A 22,005-nucleotide genomic window follows, 5' to 3' on the forward strand; every position below is an offset into this window, starting at 1 on the left:
TACTTTATGTTAAAATAAACCCAAACAATTGAGAATAGAATCTAGAGTTTTTCTTAATTTTTTCCCATGTAACACTGCTGAGATCGTTTTCCTATATCATTAAATAATCTTCAGTAATACGATTTTATCACTTCCTTTTTTTTGCATGTTAAGGTTATTTCCAGTTTTGTGTGTGAATTAACAAATCTATTAGATTATTTTGCTCCCAAGATTTTTCTTGTCTAGGTTTTAGAGGACTTAAAAGTTAATTTAATTTTTTAGTATTTGTATCTTACCTTCTATATTATCCATGATAATAGCCAGAATTATTCTTTCAAGGTAGGTAACTTTCTTTTTTATTAACTTGCAGAATGTCTAGAGCTTATAAAATCTTTAATTCATTAGACTTTCCTTTTTAAATATCAGTATCTTTTTTATGATCTTTTAAAAATGTTCTTTAAATAATATTTTAATTGCCCTTCAGTTCTTAAGAAATAATGCACGGATTATATTTTATATATATATGTATTTATATTAACTTATTTGGTGTGAGTTTTGTGTATATTTTTAATATTTTTCCTTCACAGGTGAGCTCTTGTCTTCCTTTACTTTTTTTACTTCTTTGCCTTCATTTCAAATGAATACTTATAAAGGGGCACTGTGCAGGAAGTGTAAGGAGAAATTCTCTGGGAAATTTAAAAATAGGAGTGGGGAGTGATAAATTCATAAGTCTGGTAGTGTGCATAAATAGGTTTTAACATTTAATGAAGGGTCCATAATAAAATCTAGATGTTTTGTCTGTTCCCCCTCCTGGTAGGGTCCTGTATTAATAGGAAGTTCTCAAGGTGGTGTCAACATTGAAGATGTTGCTGCTGAGACTCCTGAGGCCATATTTAAAGAACCTATTGATATTGTAGAAGGCATCAAGAAGGAACAAGCTGTCCGGGTATGTTGTATTCTGAAAAATTTCTGTCTAGCTTTATTGGATAATTGTAATACTTAAAAAAAAAGAAAGAAAGAAAGAAAGAGAATTAACTTTGAGTAAGTGAAGTGATTGACGAAACTTTTAAAAATTTTGACTATTTTGTTTGAAATTGAAACTTTTAGAAGTATCTACAATATATCCTTTTTTCCATAAATATTTTATTACTTGTCTTTAAAAGGTAAGAATTCTTTTAAAATAGGCACTATACCATTGTTATAACTAGTAAAATTAAAAATAATTTCTTAATATCATTACTTACTTACCCAGTCATTCACATCCCCTTGTCTCAAGTTTTTCATTTTTTTTCTTTTATAATTTGTTTGAGTTGGGATCCATATTAGGTCTTCCTTTGAGTTTTTGGTTATTGTCTCATGGGTCTTTTTCTAATTTATAGGTTTTCTTTCCCTTACTCTCTTTGTCTTCTTTCATTTGTTGAAGACACTGGAGTGATTATTGTTTATCACAGTCTGGATTTTACATTCCCATGGTAGCATTTGATATGTTTCAATCTCCCCTTTATTTCCTATAAAATTGTATGGAATAGTACGGACACTGTCTTATGTATCCCTATGATAGGTCAGTGGTTTTATTTTGGGGGGGGGGTTTAAGGATGCTTTTCAGAACCTAATGACAGGTATGACTTTTAGTGTTTGCACATACAGAATAAATTTTGCCCACATTATAACTAGTATTCTATATTGTCCTTTTTGTATGCATCTTCCCTCCACCTCTCCATCAATACTCCCCATCCCCTGCAACACCCCCGCCAAAAAAAAGCCCAACCATGAAGTTTAATACCATGGCCTGTGAGAGTTGCTTGGTAAGGTTGGTAATACTCCTACTGAATTAAATTGTTTTTAGTTTGGATATGAAAAATAAGTGCCATCTTAAAAAAAAGTTTGAATATTAAAGTTTGAATGAAATTACCATCTATTAGTGGGAAACTATGTCAAAATAGGTTTATGATACTGAAGTATAGGACAGAAATTTTTGACCTGCACAAAAGTTTAAAAGAGATAGAGAAATTACCTTGATAATGTCATTTAGACAAAAGAATGGTATAAATCTTTAAATGGGACAGAGAGATTCATTAGGTAGTTATGTGAGAGTGATGACTGGATGGCTAAATTTAGATGAGAAAGAATACTTGATTTACAAGAGTAGTTGAAGACATAGTCTACTAAGATTATAGCTTTTTGAGTGATGAACAGAAATAGTACCAAGCATAGCATTTGGTAAATTAATGTCATTCTGGGTTGATCAGATTCTGTCATAATTCTCATATGTTTAGCTCTAAAATGGTGGATTATGACCTAGTGAAAATCTTTCTTAATGAAATAAAATTTCATTATTTCTCATTTATTTCTTACTATTCTTTATTTGAAATAAGTCTTTTTTTTTTTTTTTTTTTAAGATTTTACTTATTTGTCAGAGAGAGAGAGAGAGCACAAGCATGGGGAGCAGCAGGCAGAGGGAGAAACAGGCTTCCTGCTAAACCAGCAGCCGAATGTGGGACTCTGTCCTAGGACTCTGGGATCATTACTTGAGCTGAAGAGAGATGCTTAACCAACTGAGTCACCCAGGCATTCCTGAAATAAGTCTTAATAGAAAATGACATTTCTTAGCTTGATTATCTGCTTTATTGGCATTTGATTTTTTACAAAAACCATATTCACCCTTAAAGAATTTAAGATTTTCTGTAATTAAAATTCAAATGTATTGCAGCCTTGGATAGCAGTTGGAAAAAAGGTGAACATCCTCCATAGTGTTTTTGAGCAGTGGCAGCAGTTAGAATAAACATGGAACTTCCATACCAGTGGTTCAGAATTGCTTATGGAACTTCAAAAGTTACAGATGGCTTGGTCCATTATAGAACTTGTGAACTGGAACTTCTCAGTTATGGCCTTATGACCTTGGGATATGTATTTTTAAAAAACCTCTTCAGGGGGCGCCTGGGTGGCTCAGTGGGTTAAGCCGCTGCCTTCGGCTCAGGTCATGATCTCGGGGTCTTGGGATCGAGTCCCGCATCGGGCTCTCTGCTGAGCATGGAGCCTGCTTCCCTTCCTCTTTCTCTGCCTGCCTCTCTGCCTGCTTGTGATCTCTCTCTGTCAAATAAATATTATATGTGCTGCCGAAGCGAGCACTCTCTGTCAAATAAATAAATAAAATATTTAAAACAAAACAAAACAAAACAAAAAAAAACCTCTTCAGGTATATCTAGTTAGGGATTTCTGCTCAGGACTATAAACTCTTCTTTTAGATTCATAGCTAAAGTACCTATATCTATGGGCATACTACTTGCTTCACTTGTATTAGGTGCTTAGTAGATTTTTTGAATGAATGCAGTTACACTGATTTTGTGTTCTCATTGCTTGGTAGATATTCTTCATAAATTACCTAAAAGGTAAGATCAGGTGATTTAATATTGCTATCATTTGGACTATTGGGATTGTCAGTCCACATTTCATATGTCGTTTTAATAAAATATAAGCCTCTTCTTTCAGTTTAGGTTTACCATAAGGCTTAGAGGCAGTATGGAGGCTATGGAATAAACACTGGAACTGGAATCTAGGCAAATGGCAAGTCACTTGACCTTTCTAAATTTCTTCCTCATTTGTAAAATGGGCATACTACTTGCCTTGTGAGAATTTTGAATAAAAAGTTTTGTTTAACCATTTAGTAGTAGTAGCTGCTATTTCAGTCATTCATGTTTGGGAACTACAAATGATTCATGCTTACTATTTTAATGATGAATTATAAGGTTTTTTATTTACAAGAATTTAATGTTGATGTTGTTAATAAAGAGACAAATGAATTTCAGCTTGCACAGAAGATGGGATTTCCACCTAATATTGTGGATTCTGCGGCAGAAAATATGGTCAAGCTTTACAACCTTTTCCTGAAATACGATGCAACTATGGTAGAAATAAATCCAATGGTAGAGGATTCAGATGGATCTGGTAAGGTATCTTTTTTTTAATCAAACATTAATGATATATTTATTTACCAATCATATTTTTCACTAGGGAAGTTTAACTCATAATGGAGTGAATGCATTCCTATGTAGAAACTACTTTAAAATAAATAGAATGAGTGTGAACAAATATTAAAGATACCTATTAAAATACACGGGGAGGGTGTTAAAAAGTTATACTGTACCTTATGGGGGCTCTTAGCCACATGTGGCAATTAAAATTAATTAAAATGATATGTGATTAAAATATTCCCCAGTCAAATTAGTCACATTTCATCTGTTCTGTAGCTGCATGTGGTTACCACATTAGATAGCACGCATATAGAATATTGCCATCATTGCAGAAAGTTCTTTTGGGCATTGCTGATTAGAGTATCTGGTGTGGTAGTGAGTAATTGGCTGTAGTTATGGAAATTAGCCATCTTAGTCTCTCACAAGTTTTAGACTTTAGAGTCATCATGGATCTTTATTATACAGAGGGTAGATTTTGATACTTGAGTCCTTTTAATATTTTTATTCACTGGAGAAGTAAGATTAGCTTGTTACTTTGATACCTTTTCTTTTGCATATGTTTAAAGATTCTGAATTATTACAGTTTCCATGTATAGTTGTTTTATTGTTATAAAAATTATAAAGTTATATATATGTTATATATAAGATATAAAAATATAAGTTGCATTATTGTAGCTTAAGTTTTTCTTGATTATTTGTTTTTATTTAAATTCAATTAGCCAACATATAGTACATCATTAGTTTCAGATGTAGTGTTCAATAATTCATCAGTTGCATATGATACCCAGTGCTCATCATATTATGTGCCCTTTTTTTTTTTTTAATATTTTTATTTATTTACTTGACAATAGGCAGAGAGGCAGGTAGAGAGAGGAGGAAGCAGGCTCCCTGTGGAGCAGAGAGCCGGGTGTGAGGTTCAATCCCAGGACCCTGGGATCATGACCTGAGCTGAAGGCAGAGGCTTTAACCACTGAGCCACCCAGGCGCCTCTTATGTGCCCTTCTTAATGCCCATCACCCAGTTACCCCATTCCTCCCTTTTCTTGATCTTTTATATTAACAACCTTTGTTACTGTAATTTATTGGATTTGTTTCAAGTCACTTTGGACATTTTAATCTCTTAAGCATTTGTAGATCATCTTTCACTTTTATACTTCTAGTTATATTCTTTATTATAGAAATTGATTTTTGGTTGGTCATTTATATAGTTGTATAAAGAATGAGTAAATTCTCTTTTGATCATATGGGTAGTTTATAAAGCTAAAAAATTAAGTTTTTTAGAAAGTAAAGGCACATTTTAAAAATGAATGTTCAGTGAAGGAGAATTATTTGTATAGAACAGGTATTTTTTTTTTTTTTTTTCCTCATGGAAACATTCCAAACATTGAAAGCAAGATTCCTGAATTATTTTCAGCAGTGGAATTCTGCAGCCATATTCTCTTGTTAAGAGAATGTCTTTGTTCTCTTAAAAACCATTTTTTCCCTTTGTATTTAGTTTCTCTTCTTTGTATGTATTTCTATATATTTCGAAGGAGGTTTTTTTTTTTGTTGTTTGTTTGTTTTTCCTTTTCTGGTTAAGGGCATTGTATATTTATCTCTTTGTATTTAGTTTCTATTCTTTGTATGTATTTCTATATATTTTGAAGGAGGGTTTTTTGTTGTTGTTGTTTGATTTTTTGTTTTTCCTTTTCTGGTTAAGGGGTATTGTATATTTACTTTAGAAAATTTGCACCAATAAAAAATTTATATAGCCTCATTACCTAACACTATTTTAATATTTCAGTAGCTCATTTCAGTCTGTTCAGTAATCAGGATCATGTTGTCTATTCAGTTTGTATCTTTTCTTTTTTAAACTTAAAACTATATAATAGAATATTGGGCACCTGCGTGGCTCAGTGGGTTAAGCCACTGCCTTCGGCTCAGGTCATGATCTCAGGGTCCTGGGATGGAGTCCCACATCAGGCTCTCTGCTTGGTAGGGAGCCTGCTTCCTCCTCTTTCTCTGCCTGCCTCTCGGTCTACTTGTGATCTCTCTCTGTCAAATAAATAAATAAAATCTTAAAAAAAACCAAAAACCTATATAATAGAATATTTTGATGTTAAATATTTTTCAGTTTTTAAAGGCTTGTATATTATTTGTATATAAATCTTTGCAGTCTTCATTATCTTTCGTATGGATTCTTAGAAGGGGAATTTTGGGGTCAAAGAAGAATAATATTTTCACATATGTTTGATTATTGGGTCATGATAATAACATTTTGAGATGTATTTTGCCAGATTGTCATCTGGAAAAGTTAGTCTAACATACAGAGTGTCCATTTCATTGTCTACTTGTGGCAGAAGTAAGTTTTATATTGGGTTTAAACTGTCAAACTAATAATCAGGAAATGTCTTAATTTATCTTTCAATTCTTTGGTTACTTGTGATGTTGAGAATTTTTCATGTTTATTGGGCATACATTGGGTAGACTGCAGATTTTCTGTTGATGTCCTTTGGTAACTGTGTTAGTTTCCTGTGGCTTCTGTAACAAATTACTACAAACTAGGTGGCTTAAAACAAGAGGTACTTAATCTCTCAGAGTTTTAGAATCCAGAAGTCCAAAATCAATGTCACATGAAATCAAGGTGCTCCCTCTAGAGGCTCCAGGAAAGCCTCCATTCCTTACCTTTTGTAACTTATTGGTGGCATTCTGTTGATTGTGGCCACCTCATTCTAGTCTCTGCCTCTTGAGTCACATTGCCTCTTCCTCTTCTATGTGTATCTAATCTCCCTCTGCCTCTCTCCTATAAAGATACTTGTGATGCAGTTTAGGGCCTTTCAAGATAATCCAGGATAATCCTCTAAGATCCTTATTTTAATCACACCTGTAAGAATTTTAATATATAAGGTAACATTCACATGTATTAGGACCTATTTATCTTTGGGTGGCATTATTCAGCCTATTACAGTACTCAAAGGAAACATGAAAAAAAAAAGAAACATGGATAGTTTTTCTTATTAATTTGATGAGGTCTTTATTTTTTGAAAATTTATTTACATGATTTGAAGAATATTTTTACTGGACATAGAAATCTAGCTTGATATATCTTTTTTCATCACTTCAAATATTTTCTCCTGCCCCATTCTCCTTCCTTTCTCTTCCCAGTATCACATGTTGGATAACTTCTTAATATTAACAGGTCACTTTTTTTTTTTTTTTTTTTTCAGATTGGGTAACTTCTGTTTATCTGTCTTCAGGTTCATTGATCCATCTCCAATAAATACATTGTTAAGCACATCCAGAGAACTTTTCATTTTAGGTGTTGAACTTTTTAGTTCTAGATTTTTCCACTAGGCTTCTTTTGATAGTTTTATTTCAAAGGGAAAAGTATTAAAAGTATTTAAAAGAGCTTTTGGAGTCCTCTGATTCCAAATTTGGGTTGTGTTGGGTTTGGTTCTTCTTGGCTGCTTTTTCTCTTTATCAGTGTTCATATTTTCCTGTTTTACCTTCACGGATCTAGTCTTATACTGGATATTTTGGGAGATGCAGTGTAGAGACAGAATTCTTTTATCTTCCTCTGAAAGAGTGTTGACTGTTGGTTTTTTGTTGTTATTAGTAGTTAACTTAGCTGGATTTCAAACTTTGTCTCTTGTTTTGGGTAGCCTTGTAGGCTTAAGCGGCTCAGTCTTTCAGCCTTTTATCAGGGATAGCAAGGAGAATGTTGTAGTTATATTGGAGTGAGGAAGGAATAAAGCACTGAAAGATGAAGTTGGTAGCTGTAACCTTCAAATTAGCCATTTTGGAAGAATGCTGGAGGTACAACCTCATTCGAGTGGATTTAAGGGAGGATGATGGGAGTTTAGGCAAAGTAGTTGGCAGATGTAAGTATTTTCAGTTTTGTGGCCCACTTATGGTTTTCATTCCTGCTGCTTTTCTTCATATCCTGTTCATCTTCCTTGTCTTCCTTTTCCCCTTCTTTCTTAACAACCCATTCAAAATATGTAAAAATGTGAAACCTATTCTTAGCTCACAGGTAATACAAAATAGGCATAGTCTCAGTCAGGCCCCTGAGCCATATTGGTTTTTTTGCTGACCCTTGGTTTATATAGACAAGTCTGTCATGGACTTTTGCTGTATATGAAGAGAAGAGTAAGAGGGAAGAGATGGCAAATTATTTTTTTCTTCTTTTTATGGTGGGAGAAATAACAGCATTTTTGCAAATCATTGGCATTTAGCCAGTAGCAAAAAGGGGGCAGTTTATAATGCAAGAAGGATGGAATTGCTAGAGCAGTGTCCTTCCGTAGGTAAGAGACAGTGGGGTCCAAGGCACATGAGAAGGGGGATAGCTAGGTGCTTGACTGTTTTGTTTTTAGTAACTTTAAAACAAATTTTAAGGGTTTTTAAAGTGTTTCTTTTTTTTTTTCCCCCTTTTATCCGTTACTATCTGGCTAGGATGGATGTATAACTAGTAACTTTGATAAAGCAATTTTAATTCCCAAATACTCTTTTTTAATAAACAGTTTGAATACATTGTGAACATAAATTGAAATATTTTCAATACAAAACCTTTCTCTCCTAAACTAAGAACATTTCACTATTGGATGGTTTATTGTGTTTGTTTTGAAATTCAGATCATTTTCTTTTTTTTTCCTTCATAGTGCTGTGCATGGATGCAAAGATCAACTTTGATTCTAATTCAGCTTATCGCCAGAAGAAAATCTTTGACTTACAGGATTGGACCCAGGAAGATGAAAGGGAGAAAGGTGCAGCTAAGGCAGATCTCAACTACATTGGCCTTGATGGAAATATAGGCTGTCTAGGTACCATGTGTTGTTATGTTAAAGGTGGGTTGGCTGAACTTAATTTATTTTCTTTGTGTTTGTTGTTTATACAAGTCATTTTCCCTTTTGACAGTAAATGGTGCTGGTTTGGCGATGGCCACAATGGATATAATAAAACTTCACGGAGGGACTCCAGCGAACTTTCTTGATGTTGGTGGTGGTGCCACAGTCCATCAAGTAACAGAGGCATTTAAGCTTATCACTTCAGATAAAAAGGTAAGGGCCGGGCTTATGTTTTAGAATTTGAATGACAAGAAGTAACTTGATTAATTAGTAGATGTGGTCATTACAGTAGTAGAGCATTAAATTTCAGAAGACCTAACTAGCTTAGAAGAGTTGCTGAAATCAATGCAATAAAAGTTGACTAGAAAAAAAGGTAGTTTCCTGCTGTAATTTAGAAAACAAGATGAAGGTATATTAGATGGTATTAATACTCTGAATAGTAGTGATCTAGTATGGGAGCCATTCCTATGAAAAACTGTTGGAGATGGTAGTTGACCACAAAAGCCCAGAGATCTGGAAAATCTATAAAGCTACAAAGAAGAAAATTAAAATTACCTTTAATTCTATCCAGAGATTATTTTTGTTACTATTGACTTACGATTTTTTAAATTTGCTAATGCTTGTATATTTCACACATACACACACATACGCACACACTCACACTCCCTTTCTCTGTTTCTGTTTGCATATATATATATATATATATATATATATATATATTTAGAGAAACAGTTTATTAAGATATAATTCACATGCTATCTAGTTCACCCATTTGTAAATATATGTCAAAACACATAGTTTGAGTATTTTGGCTAGCATATCTTTTCCCCCGTATTTATTTATTTATTTATTTATTCTTATTAACATATAATGTATTATCTTTCTCTCCCTTTATTTATTTATTTTTATTAGCATATAATATTTGCCCCAGGGGTACAGGTCTGTGAATCATCAGGCTTACACATTTCATGGCACTTACCATAGCACATACCCTCCCCGATGTCGTAACTCAGCCATCCTATCCCTACCCCTCCCCACCCCCAGCAATACTTTGTTTTGTGAGATTAAGAGTTCCTTATGGTTTATTTCCCTCCCAGTCCCATCTAGTTTCATTTTTTCCTTTCCTACCCTCCCATAACCCCCTGCCCTGCCTCTCAGATGCCTCATATCAAAGAGATCCTATGATAATTGTCTTTCACTGATTGACTTATTTCACTCAGCATAATACCCTCTATTTTCGTCCATGTCATTGCAAATGCAACATTTCATTTCTTTTGATGGCTGCATAGTATTTCATTGTATATATGTGTGTGTGTACACACACACACACACACCACATCTTTATCCATTCATCTGTTGATGGACATCTAGGTTCTTTCCATAATTTGGCTATTGTGGACATTGCTGCTATAAACATTCAGGTTCATGTGCCCCTTCAGATCACTGCGTTTGTATTTTTAGGGTGAATACCCATTGTGCAATTGCTGGGTCATAGGGTAGATCTATTTTCAACTTTCTGAGGAACCTTCATACTGTTTTCCAGAGTGGCTGCACCAGCTTGCATTCCCACCAACAATATAGGAGAGTTCCCCTTTCTCCGTATCCTTGCCAACAACTGTCGATTCCTGACTTGTTAATTTTAGCCTTCTTACTGGTGTGAGGTGGTATTCTCACTGTGGTTTTGATTTGTATTTCCCTGATGCCGAGTAATGTGGAATACTTTTTTTTTTTTTTTTTTTAAAAGATTTATTTATTTGACAGAGAGAAATCACAAGTAGACAGAGAGGCAGCCAGAGAGAGAGAGAGAGGGAAGCAAGCTCCCTGCTGAGCAGAGAGCTCGATGCGGGACCCGATCCCAGGACCCTGAGATCATGACCTGAGCCGAAGGCAGCGGCTTAATCCACTGAGCCACCCAGGTGCCCCTGTGGAATACTTTTTCATACGTCTTTTGGCCATCTGGATGTCTTCTTTGCAGAAATGTCTGTTCCTATCTTCTTTGGCTAGCATACCTTGACCCACTTTTTATATAAGGTGTTCTTCTAAAACACTCATTTTAATGCTTGTATTAATCTTTCATATGTAGATAGGCCATAAATTAGAACTATGATTTTGTAAGTGATTATCAGAATACAAGGGACATGAAGCATAATGATCCAAAAGATATACAATATTATTAATGATTTTTTAAAGAGGTATATCTACTGTGTGGCCCTTGTGAGTTTTGTAAGACTTATAGAAAAATAAGATAGTGGCTTCTGTGGACCTAGTTTTACTGAATTCAGTACCGAGAATTCCTCATTGGTGAGGAGTATTTCTTTTCTTTCTTTCTTTCTTTTTTTTTTTTTAAAGATTTTATTTATTTATTTGACAGAGAGATTACAAGTAGGCAGAGAGGCAGGCACAGAGAGAGGGAGGAAGCAGGCTCCCTGCTAAGCAAAGAGAGCCCGATGTGGGGCTCAATCCTAGGACCCCGAGATCATGACCCGATCCGAAGGCAGAGGCTTTAACCCAGTGAGCCACCCAGGTGCCCCAGTGAGGAGTATTTCTTACTCACTGTTGCCTCTTCCTGTGGCTGGCATAATGCTCAGTGCATACAGAAGTCATTAATAAGTATTATTGATGCTGCTGACAATGTGCCTTTTTACTTATGGTGTTAGACTCTAAAGTAATTAATTGTTTAAAAAAATTTTTTTTTTTACCGCTCTTTGAGCCTCTGGAATTATTTGCCATATTTTGTTTTACAAAAAGCATTGAACTGAAATGAGAAATAACAGTGCTTTATTTTCCTTGTTTAATAACTACTCAAAAAACAAATCTTATTGGAACTGTATTTCTGTAGCTTCTTTTGGTAAACTCTAAAAGCAGAGCATTATCTAATTATTTAACTGTTGAGTGCTTACTACGGTGAGCTAGAATTTTAACTATTCTTCTAAGTAGAGCTTTTAGGGTCTACGTACAAGAATAGAGAAAAGCGTAAGAATTCCAGTGTTGTGGACTGACAGGAAGGGCATTGGAGTTGGAAACAGGCCAGGAACCCAGGGACACAAGGTGGATAGCATTGAAATAGCTGTATACTTATTATGTCTCTTTGTGTTGGACACTGTACTTGGATTTGGGAATGCATGGTTACTTTGCTTAAGGCATTTTTATAGTCTGACTGGAGTGATAAACTGAATGTAGTCTTGTGGAAGAATAGAAGTCAGAGCTGGTAACTAGTAGGCGAATCAAGGAGACCTTCACTGAATGAATGAGTCCTTGAGCTGTCTTGAGAAATTGAATGAGTTAGGGAAGAAGAAGAAAATAGAGTGATATGTAGAGTCCAAAGATGCCTGGGTGGCATAGTCGGTTAAGTGTCTGCCTTCGGCTCAGGTCATTATCCAGGGTTCTGGGATCAAGACCCTCTTTAGGCTCCTTGCTCAGCTGGGACCCTACTTCTCCCTCTGCCTGCTGCTCCCCCTGCTTGTGCGCTCTCCCTTTTTTCCTCTCTGACAAATAAATTTTAAAAAAGCTATATAGAATCCAAAAAAGACCATTGTGTTTATGGAATGGTAAGGTGCTTATGTGTAAGAATACAACATTTTTGGAATGAATGATTAAAGTCGGCAAATTGAGATCCTCTGTATCTAGTTAGGAAGTTTGGATTTTAACTCCCTTATCTTTTTTGTTTATTTATTTATTTATTTTCCTTTTTTTTTTTAAAGAAGGTAACTGGTTAGTAGAGGATGAAATGGAGTGGAAGGAGGCACTGACAGGAGAGAGAGTTCAGTTGTTATATACCTGCTTGTGCAAAACTATGAAGAGGTCCCTGACAGAAGTAGTGTCAGTAAGAATAAAACAAAGAAACCTAATTTAGAGGCATTTCTGAGACAGAATCATTAAATTCATCTTTTCCTTTTTTGTTGGGAAGCTACAGAGAAGGGTTGGTTAGGTTAACATTAAGGACTTCTGTTTGGCGAGATCATTCGGTGGCGAGTAGTCAGAGGCAAAGTGGAGAAATAGGTGTTTCTGACTGGGTTGAACTTGGCTTGTGGTGTCTCTCTTGAAGTGTCTCTTGAAGTGTTAGGAAGTTGGTAAGATGACCCAGGGTGGGAGGCTGAAATCAAGAATGGGAGCCCCTGCCACTGCTGGAGCTGAAGGACTGAAGAGAGAAGGAAGGCCCAACAAAATAGAAAAAGAGATCAGGAGAGACCTCCTGGAGATCAGGAGAGAGCAATGACATCTAAGGCCAAGGTGGAGAGTTTGAGTAGTAAGGGGTAGGCAGCAGTGTCCATCTATAGGAATGATCAGGTAGAGTAAGGACTGAATTAGTGATTGGGAACCCTAGCAAGAACAATAGGGAAGAAGGGCCAGAGACCAGGTTGTAATAGGTTAGCTCTGATTGGGAATTGAGAGAGTAGAGACTTCCGGCAGAGATTACCCTTTCAGGGTATTTCTTTCTTTCTTTCTTTTTCTTTTCTTTTCTTTTTTTTTCTTTTTTTAAGATTTTATATATTAGAGAGAACAAGCAAGCATGAGTTGGGGGAAAGGGAGAAGCAAACCCCCTGCTGAATGTGGAGCTCACCCTATAGGGCTCTATTCCAGGACCCTGAGATCATGAGCTGAGCCAAAGTCAGAAGCTTTACCGACTGAGCCACTGAGGCAACCCTCGGGGGTATAGAAGGACATAGTGTTAGCAGTTGAATGGAGGTGGGGTTGAGGAGAACTTTAGTGTTTAGTGTATGTTTACTTTCTTGTTTATTTAGAAGACCAAGAATATGAGTATTTCTATCTAAGGAGAGAAGAGATTTGAGGATGAGGAAGAAAGTGAGTTTAGCTAATGGAATGAAGACCTGGAGGAGATACAACACACTAATGAGATAGTGAGATTAGCTTTAGAGAGGGGGGGTTAACTTTTTCCTCAAGGTGTCACTGGAGAAAGGAAGATCACATCTAACAATTAGAGAGCTTGAAGGTGAGATAGGAGGCTTATGAAGAAAGTGAGAGATATGAGGCAGACCACTAAAGAAATGATCGTTAATGAAGAGTCATTATTGTACTGCTCTTTAGGTTATGCTGATGTTTCGGGTTATTGTTGTTTTAACTTTTTAGGTTTTCCTTGAAGTTGCAATGAGTAAACTGATTGACTAGAATCATCCAAGAGTGCATTATTTGAAGGGATGGCAGAGGCAGACTGGTCTTGAGAGGAATGGGTATGGGGAAGTTGAGCATGCAGGTGACAGTGTCACTGGATCACTGAGCCACAGGATCCAGGCTCTGTAGTGTAGAAAGCCAGAGCTGCTGAGAATCTGGGAGATTAGATCAAGGTTGAGAGACTAGAAGGTTTTAAGAGGAAAAGACTGGGTCTGATGGAGCTGGAGGTGAGAGGAGAGGAGGTTGAGCAGAGAGTGGGCTTTGTACACTTAATATTCTAGAAACATTCATTCTGGTCAAGTCAACGATTTAGCCTTGGTGATCATTAGTTGGAGAACCGGAGATAAAAGTGACATGGTAGAGACACTTTAAGGCACGCGTGTTAGGTGATGCCTGTGGTATGTATCGAAGCTACCCAGAATGAGGTGGGAGGGAGGAGAGGAGGGTACGTCCAAGGTCACTGTGAATTCTAGTCTACTCCTTCATTTCTTAAAGGTCTAGAAATAATACTGGTAAAAATAAGGAATGCATAGTGTAGTTAAATGTGTTTCAGTCTTTTTAATGTCCTGTCATTCACAGAAAATGGTATTTCAGTGGGGTATAGAAGATAGATGGAGCAGGTTGCTTGTAGACAGAGGCTACTGGCCCAGAGGTGCAGAGGTGCTAGCTGTCCTAGAATCCTCCTAACTGCTCTGTGGGTAGAGGGGAACAATATCTTGGTATGTCTATAACCCATTTGTATTTTGCTAGTTGGAAGCTCTGGTGTAGGTAAATGAACTAAAACTCTTTTTTAAAAAATAGAAAAAGATTTCTTGGGGGAAATGATAGAAAAATAGTGATTCAGACTATCAGTGATGATGTGAGAATGCTGATCCAAACAGGCCTTGAGATTTGGATGTGAAGTGTAGCTAGGAGTGGGTATTCAGGAGAAGCTGAGTGATTTTGAGGTTCAGTTGTGTGTGAGAATTTGGTTGAGTTGGTGGGGATAAATGAAGAAGGAATGATAGGTGGTAAATATTAAATTGGAGAACTTGCATGTAATGTTATCTTATATCATGATCTGGGGCAGTCATGTTGGTGAATGGCTGTTTCATAGAAAACGAGTAAATAGGATCAGGGAATCTTGTTCATATGGGCTAGGAGAGAAGATGCTGTATAAGCCAGGTGTTGAAATCACCCATGTTGGGGAGAGTAAGTTCTGGTACGTGGTGGACTGCATAAACTTCAGTGGTGGGAGCTGCAGAGAAGGTGATGGTTTGGTTGAAAATTATTACCATGAAATTAATTGGTATCATAAGGCACAGGCACTAGTATTTTCTTGAGAAGGAAGGACCCATACTCCTTGCTTTTAAATTTTAATCTACAAAAACCATTTTATTCACAGGTACTGGCTATTCTGGTCAACATTTTTGGAGGAATCATGCGGTGTGATGTTATTGCACAGGGTATAGTTATGGCAGTAAAGGATTTGGAAATTAAAATACCTATTGTGGTACGGTTACAAGGTGAGTGTAAAAGATACCTTGTGGTTGTTCCATGAACTCTTGATTGTTTAAAAGTTCCTAATTCCAAGGAGTTTAATAAATTTAAAATGGAGTTTTCAAATAGCTTTATCTTTGAAGTGAAAATGTTAATATATAATAGGAATTTTTAAAAAAATTTTTTTTAAAGGTTTATTTATTTATTTATTTGACAGAGCTCACAAGTAGGCAGAGAGGCAGGCAGAGAGAGAGGAGGAAGCAGGCCCCCTGCTGAGCAGAGAGCCCAGTGTGGGGCTCTATTCCAGGATCCTGGGATCATGACCTGAGCTGAAGGCAGAGGCTTAACCCACTTGAGCCACCCTGGCACCCCTATAATAGGAAATTTTTAAGATGTGGGTTTAGAAAATATTTCTTATATTGGGGGAAATTGCTTATAGTTTTAGTTGGTATAATTTATTATGTTATTTATTTGTTGTGCTTTTTTAAAACTCGGACGTGCCTAAGTTACCATGGACATGGTAAGGCAAGATACTTCCTGAGGTAGCTCCAGAATCTTACAGTAGTTTCTTTGGTTTTAGAAGCATTTATTTTAGATGATGAAAGTACTCCTATATTGAAATTTCATATTGTGACCTGCATTTTAAATGAGTTTAAGCATGTATTTAAAACATCTTTATATTTGTATAAATCATTTCCAGGTACAAGAGTTGATGATGCTAAGGCACTGATAGCAGACAGTGGACTTAAAATTCTTGCTTGTGATGACTTGGATGAAGCTGCTAAAATGGTAAACATGCTACATTACATATCTAAGGGCAAATTTGCAAAGTGTATAAGATGGGATGATAGGTATAATCAGTTCAGTGCTCCTAATATTTAGCAGAAACACTCATTGTTGGCAATATGAGCTGGCTCATTTTAGAGTCTAAGTTAGTTTCATTTATTTATTTTTATTTTTTATTTTATTTTTTTTAAACGATTCTATTTATTTGAGAGAGAAAGAGAGCATGAGGTGGGGGGCAGCAGAGGGACAAGCAGACTCCCTGCTGAGCGGGGAGCCCAATGTGGGGCTCAGTTCCATGGCTCTGAGATCAGGACCTGAACCAGAGTCAGGCACTTAACTTACTGAACCACTCAGGCACCCCCTCATTTATTTATTTATTTATTTATTTATTTATTTTTAAGTTTTAATTTTTTATAAACATATATTTTTATCCCCAGGGGTACAGGTCTGTGAATCACCAGGTTTACACACTTCACAGCACTCACCAAAGCACATACCCTCCCCAATGTCCATAATCCCACCCCCTTCTCCCAAACCCCCTCCCCCCAGCAACCCTCAGTTTGTTTTGTGAGATTAAGAGTCACTTATGGTTTGTCTCCCTCCCAATCCCATCTTGTTTCATTGATTCTTCTCCTACCCACTTAAGCCCCCATGTTGCATCACCACTTCCTCATATCAGGGAGATCATATGATAGTTGTCTTTCTCTGCTTGACTTATTTCGCTAAGCATGATACGCTCTAGTTCCATCCATGTTGTCGCAAATGGCAAGATTTCATTTCTTTTGATGGCTGCATAGTATTCCATTGTGTATATATACCACATCTTCTTGATCCATTCATCTGTTGATGGACATCTAGGTTCTTTCCATAGTTTGGCTATTGTGGACATTGCTGCTATAAACATTCGGGTGCACGTGCCCCTTCGGATCACTACATTTGTATCTTTAGGGTAAATACCCAGTAGTGCAATTGCTGGGTCATAGGGCAGTTCTATTTTCAACATTTTGAGGAACCTCCATGCTGTTTTCCAGAGTGGCTGCACCAGCTTGCATTCCCACCAACAGTGTAGGAGGGTTCCCCTTTCTCTGCATCCTCGCCAGCATCTGTCATTTCCTGACTTGTTGATTTTAGCCATTCTGATTGGTGTGAGGTGATATCTCATTGTGGTTTTGATTTGTATTTCCCTGATGCTGAGTGATAATGGAGCACTTTTTCCTGTGTCTGTTGGCCATCTGGATGTCTTCTTTGCAGAAATGTCTGTTCATGTCCTCTGCCCATTTCTTGATTGGATTATTTATTCTTTGGGTGTTGAGTTTGCTAAGTTCTTTATAGATTCTGGACACTAGTCCTTTATCTGATATGTCGTTTGCAAATATCTTCTCTCATTCTGTCAGTTGTCTTTTGATTTTGTTAACTGTTTCCTTTGCTGTGCAAAAGCTTTTGATCTTGATGAAATCCCAATAGTTCATTTTTTCCCTTGCTTCCCTTGCCTTTGGCGATGTTCCTAGGAAGATGTTGCTGCGGCTGAGGTTGAAGAGGTTGCTGCCTGTGTTCTCCTCAAGGATTTTGATGGATTCCTTTCTCACATTGAGGTCCTTCATCCATTTTGAGTCTATTTTTGTGTGTGGTGTAAGGAAATGGTCCAGTTTCATTTTTCTGCATGAGGCTGTCCAATTTTCCCAGCACCATTTATTGAAGAGGCTGTCTTTTTCCATTGGACATTCTTTCCTGCTTTGTCGAAGTTTAGTTGACCATAGAGTTGAGGGTCTATTTCTGGGCTTTCTATTCTGTTCCATTGATCTATGTGTCTGTTTTTGTGCCAGTACCATGCTGTCTTGATGATGACAGCTTTGTAATAGAGCTTGAAGTCCGGAATTGTGATGCCACCAACTTTGCTTTCTTTTTCAATATCCCTTTGGCTATTCGACGTCTTTTCTGGTTCCATATAAATTTTAGAATTATTTGTTCCATTTCTTTGAAAAAGATGGATGGTACTTTGATAGGAATTGCATTAAATGTGTAGATTGCTTTAGGTAGCATAGACATTTTCACAATATTTATTCTTCCAATCCAGGAGCATGGAACATTTTTCCGTTTCTTTGTGTCTTCCTCAATTTCTTTCATGAGTACTTTATAGTTTTCTGAGTATAGATTCTGTGCCTCTTTGGTTAGGTTTATTCCTAGGTATCTTATGGTTTTGGGTGCAATTGTAAATGGGATTGACTCCTTAATTTTTCTTTCTTCTGTGTTGCTGTTGGTGTAGAGAAATGCAACTGATTTCTGTGCATTGATTTTATATCCTGACACTTTACTGAATTCCTGTATAAGTTCTAGCAGTTTTGGAGTGGAGTCTTTTGGGTTTTCCACATATAGTATCATATCATCTGCGAAGAGTGATAATTTGACTTCTTCTTTGCCGATTTGGATGCCTTTAATTTCCTTTTGTTGTCTGATTGCTGAGGCTAGGACCTCTAGTACTATGTTGAATAGCAGTGGTGATAATAGACATCCCTGCCGTGTTCCTGACCTTAGCGGAAAAGCTTTCAGTTTTCTCCATTGAGAATGATATTGGCGGTGGGTTTTTCATAGATGGCTTTGATAACATTGAGGTATGTGCCCTCTATCCCTACACTTTGAAGAGTTTTGATCAGGAAGGGATGCTGTATTTTGTCAAATGCTTTTTCAGCATCTATTGACAGTATCATATGGTTCTTGTTCTTTATTTATTGATGTGTTGTATCACATTGACTGAATTGCGGATGTTGAACCAACCTTGCAGCCCTGGAATAAATCCCACTTGGTCATGGTGAATAATCTTTTTAATGTACTGTTGAATCCTATTGGCTAGTATTTTGTTGAGTATTTCCGCATCTGTGTTCATCAAGGATATTGGTCTATAGCTCTCTTTTTTGGTGGGATCCTTGTCTGGTTTTGGGATCAAGGTGATGCTGGCCTCATAAAATGAGTTCGGAAGTTTTCCTTCCATTTCTATTTTTTGGAACAGTTTCAGGAGAATAGGAATTAGTTCTTCTTTAAATGTTTGGTAGAATTCCCCCGGGAAGCCGTCTGGCCCTGGGCTTTTGTTTGTTTGGAGATTTTTAATGACTGTTTCAATCTCCTTACTGGTTATGGGTCTGTTCAGGCTTTCTATTTCTTCCTGGTTCAGTTGTGGTAGTTTATATGTTTCTAGGAATGCATCCATTTCTTCCAGATTGTCAAATTTTGGCGTACAGTTGCTCATAGTATGTTCTTATAATAGTTTGTATTTCTTTGGTGTTAGTTGTGATCTCTCCTCTTCATAATTTTATTTATTTGGGTCCTTTCTCTTTTCTTTTTGATAAGTCGGGCCAGGGGTTTATCAATTTTATTAATTCTTTCAAAGAACCAGCTCCTAGTTTCGTTGATTTCTCTATTGTTTTTTTGGTTTCTATTTCATTGATTTCTGCTCTGATCTTTAGGATTTCTCTTCTCCTGCTGGGCTTAGGGTTTCTTTCTTGTTCTTTCTCCAGCTCCTTTAGGTGTAGGGTTAGCTTGTGTACCTGAGACCTTTCTTGTTTCTTGAGAAAGGCTTGTACCGCTATATATTTTCCTCTCAGGACTGCCTTTGTTGTGTCCCACAGATTTTGAACCGTTGTATTTTCATTATCATTTGTTTCCATGATTTTTTTCAATTCTTCTTTAATTTCCTGGTTGACCCATTCATTCTTTAGAAGGATGCTGTTTAGTCTTCATGTATTTGGGTTCTTTCCAAACTTCCTTTTGTGTTTGAGTTCTAGCTTTAGAGCATTGTGGTCTGAAAATATGCAGGGAATGATCCCAATCTTTTGATACCGGTTGAGTCCTGATTTAGGACCGAGGATGTGATCTATTCTGGAGAATGTTCCATGTGCACTAGAGAAGAATGTGTATTCTGTTGCTTTGGGATGAAATGTTCTGAATATATCTGTGATGTCCATCTGGTCCAGTGTGTCATTTAAGGCCTTTATTTCCTTGCTGATCTTTTGCTTGGATGATCTGTCCATTTCAGTGAGGGGAGTGTTAAAGTCCCCTACTATTATTGTATTATTGTTGATGTGTTTCTTTGATTTTGTTATTAATTGGTTTATATAGTTGGCTGCTCCCACGTTGGGGGCATATACATTTAAAATTGTTAAATCTTCTTGTTGGACAGACCCTTTGAGTATGATATAGTGTCCTTCCTCATCTCTTATTATAGTCTTTGGCTTAAAATCTAATTGATCTGATATAAGGATTGCCACTTCTGCTTTCTTCTGATGTCCATTAGCATGGTAAATTCTTTTCCACCCCCTCACTTTAAATCTGGAGGTGTCTTCGGGCTTAAAATGAGTTTCTTGGATGCAACATATGGGTTTTGTTTTTTTATCCATTCTGATACCCTGTGTCTTTTGACAGGGGCATTATACCATTCACATTCAGGGTAACTATTGAGAGATATGAATTTAGTGCCATTGTATTGCCTGTAAGCTGACTGTTACTGTATATGGTCTCTGTTCCTTTCTGATCTACCACTTGTAGGCTCTCTCTTTGCTTAGAGGACCCTTTTCAATATTTCCTGTAGAGTTGGTTTGGTGTTTGCAAATTCTTTCAGTTTTTGTTTGTCCTGGAAGCTTTTAATCTCTCCTTCTATTTTCAATGATAGCCTAGCTGGTTATAGTATTCTTGGCTGCATGTTTTTCTCGTTTAGTGCTCTGAAAATATCATGCCAGCTCTTTCTGGCCTGCCAGGTCTCTGTGGATAAGTCTGCTGCCAATCTAATATTTTTACCATTGTATGTTACAGACTTCTTTTCCTGGGCTGCTTTCAGGATTTTCTCTTTGTCACTGAGACTTGTAAATTTTACTATTAGGTGACGGGGTGTGGGCCTATTCTTATTGATTTTGAGGGGCGTTCTCTGAACCTCCTGAATTTTGATGCTCGTTCCTTTTGCCATATTGGGGAAATTCTCCCCAATAATTCTCTCCAGTATACCTTCTGCTCCCCTCTCTCTTTCTTCTTCTTCTGGAATCCCAATTATTCTAATGTTGTTTGTCTTATGGTGTCACTTATCTCTCGAACTCTTGCCTCGTGGTCCAGTAGCTGTTTGTCCCTCTTTTGCTCAGCTTCTTTATTCTCTGTCATTTGGTCTTCTATATCACTAATTCTTTCTTCTGCCTCATTTATCCTAGCAGTGAGAGCCTCCATTTTTGATTGCACCTCTCTTTTGCTCAGCTTCTTTATTCTCTGTCATTTGGTCTTCTATATCACTAATTCTTTCTTCTGCCTCATTTATCCTAGCAGTGAGAGCCTCCATTTTTGATTGCACCTCATTAATAGCTTTTTTGATTTCAACTTGGTTAGATTTTAGTTCTTTTATTTCTCCAGAAAGGGCTTTTATATCTCTCGAGAGGGTTTCTCTAATATCTTCCATGCCTTTTTCGAGCCCGGCTAGAACCTAGAGAATTGTCATTCTGAACTCTAGATCTGACATATTACCAATGTCTGTATTGATTAGGTCCCTGGCCTTCGGTACTGCCTCTTGTTCTTTTTTTTGTGTTGAATTTTTCCGTCTTGTCATTTTGTCCAGATAAGAGTATATGAAGGGACAAGTAAAATACTAAAAGGGTGGCAACAACCCCAGCAAAATATGCTTTAACCAAATTAGAAGAGATCCCAAATCGTGAGGGCAGAGAAAGGGGATAAAAAGAGGTTCAAAAAGGAAGAAAGAAAAAAAATAGAAAAAAGAAAAAAAATAGAAAAAAGAAAAAAAATAGAAAAAAGAAAAAAAAAAGAAAAGAATTTAAAAAAAAGAAAACACCTAAGAAAAATATAAAAAAGAAA

General features: G+C 36.6%; 1 protein-coding gene and 1 long non-coding RNA gene across 4 annotated transcripts in view; one reads left to right on the forward strand and one right to left on the reverse strand.

Annotated features, from left to right (window-relative positions):
* Positions 1–22,005, forward strand: part of SUCLA2 (succinate-CoA ligase ADP-forming subunit beta) — a 66,523-nt gene that overhangs the window by 40,861 nt on the left and 3,657 nt on the right. For all 3 annotated transcript variants that reach the window (XM_082701620.1, XM_082701619.1, XM_082701621.1), the window contains 6 exons: positions 797–925; positions 3,786–3,924; positions 8,587–8,748; positions 8,843–8,985; positions 15,287–15,407; positions 16,082–16,170. In XM_082701620.1, the coding sequence (XP_082557746.1) occupies positions 797–925; positions 3,786–3,924; positions 8,587–8,748; positions 8,843–8,985; positions 15,287–15,407; positions 16,082–16,170 (783 nt within the window). The remainder of the gene's footprint in view (positions 1–796; positions 926–3,785; positions 3,925–8,586; positions 8,749–8,842; positions 8,986–15,286; positions 15,408–16,081; positions 16,171–22,005) is intronic.
* On the reverse strand, positions 2,357–3,298 carry LOC309849254. The gene is made up of 2 exons (XR_014303619.1): positions 3,168–3,298; positions 2,357–2,901 (listed from the first exon to the last, which is right to left on the reverse strand). It is a non-coding gene; the product is annotated as an uncharacterized lncRNA (long non-coding RNA).

The sequence above is a fragment of the Mustela nivalis genome (genome assembly GCF_964662115.1).
Source record: "Mustela nivalis genome assembly, chromosome: 15".
Lineage (NCBI taxonomy): Eukaryota > Metazoa > Chordata > Mammalia > Carnivora > Mustelidae > Mustela > Mustela nivalis.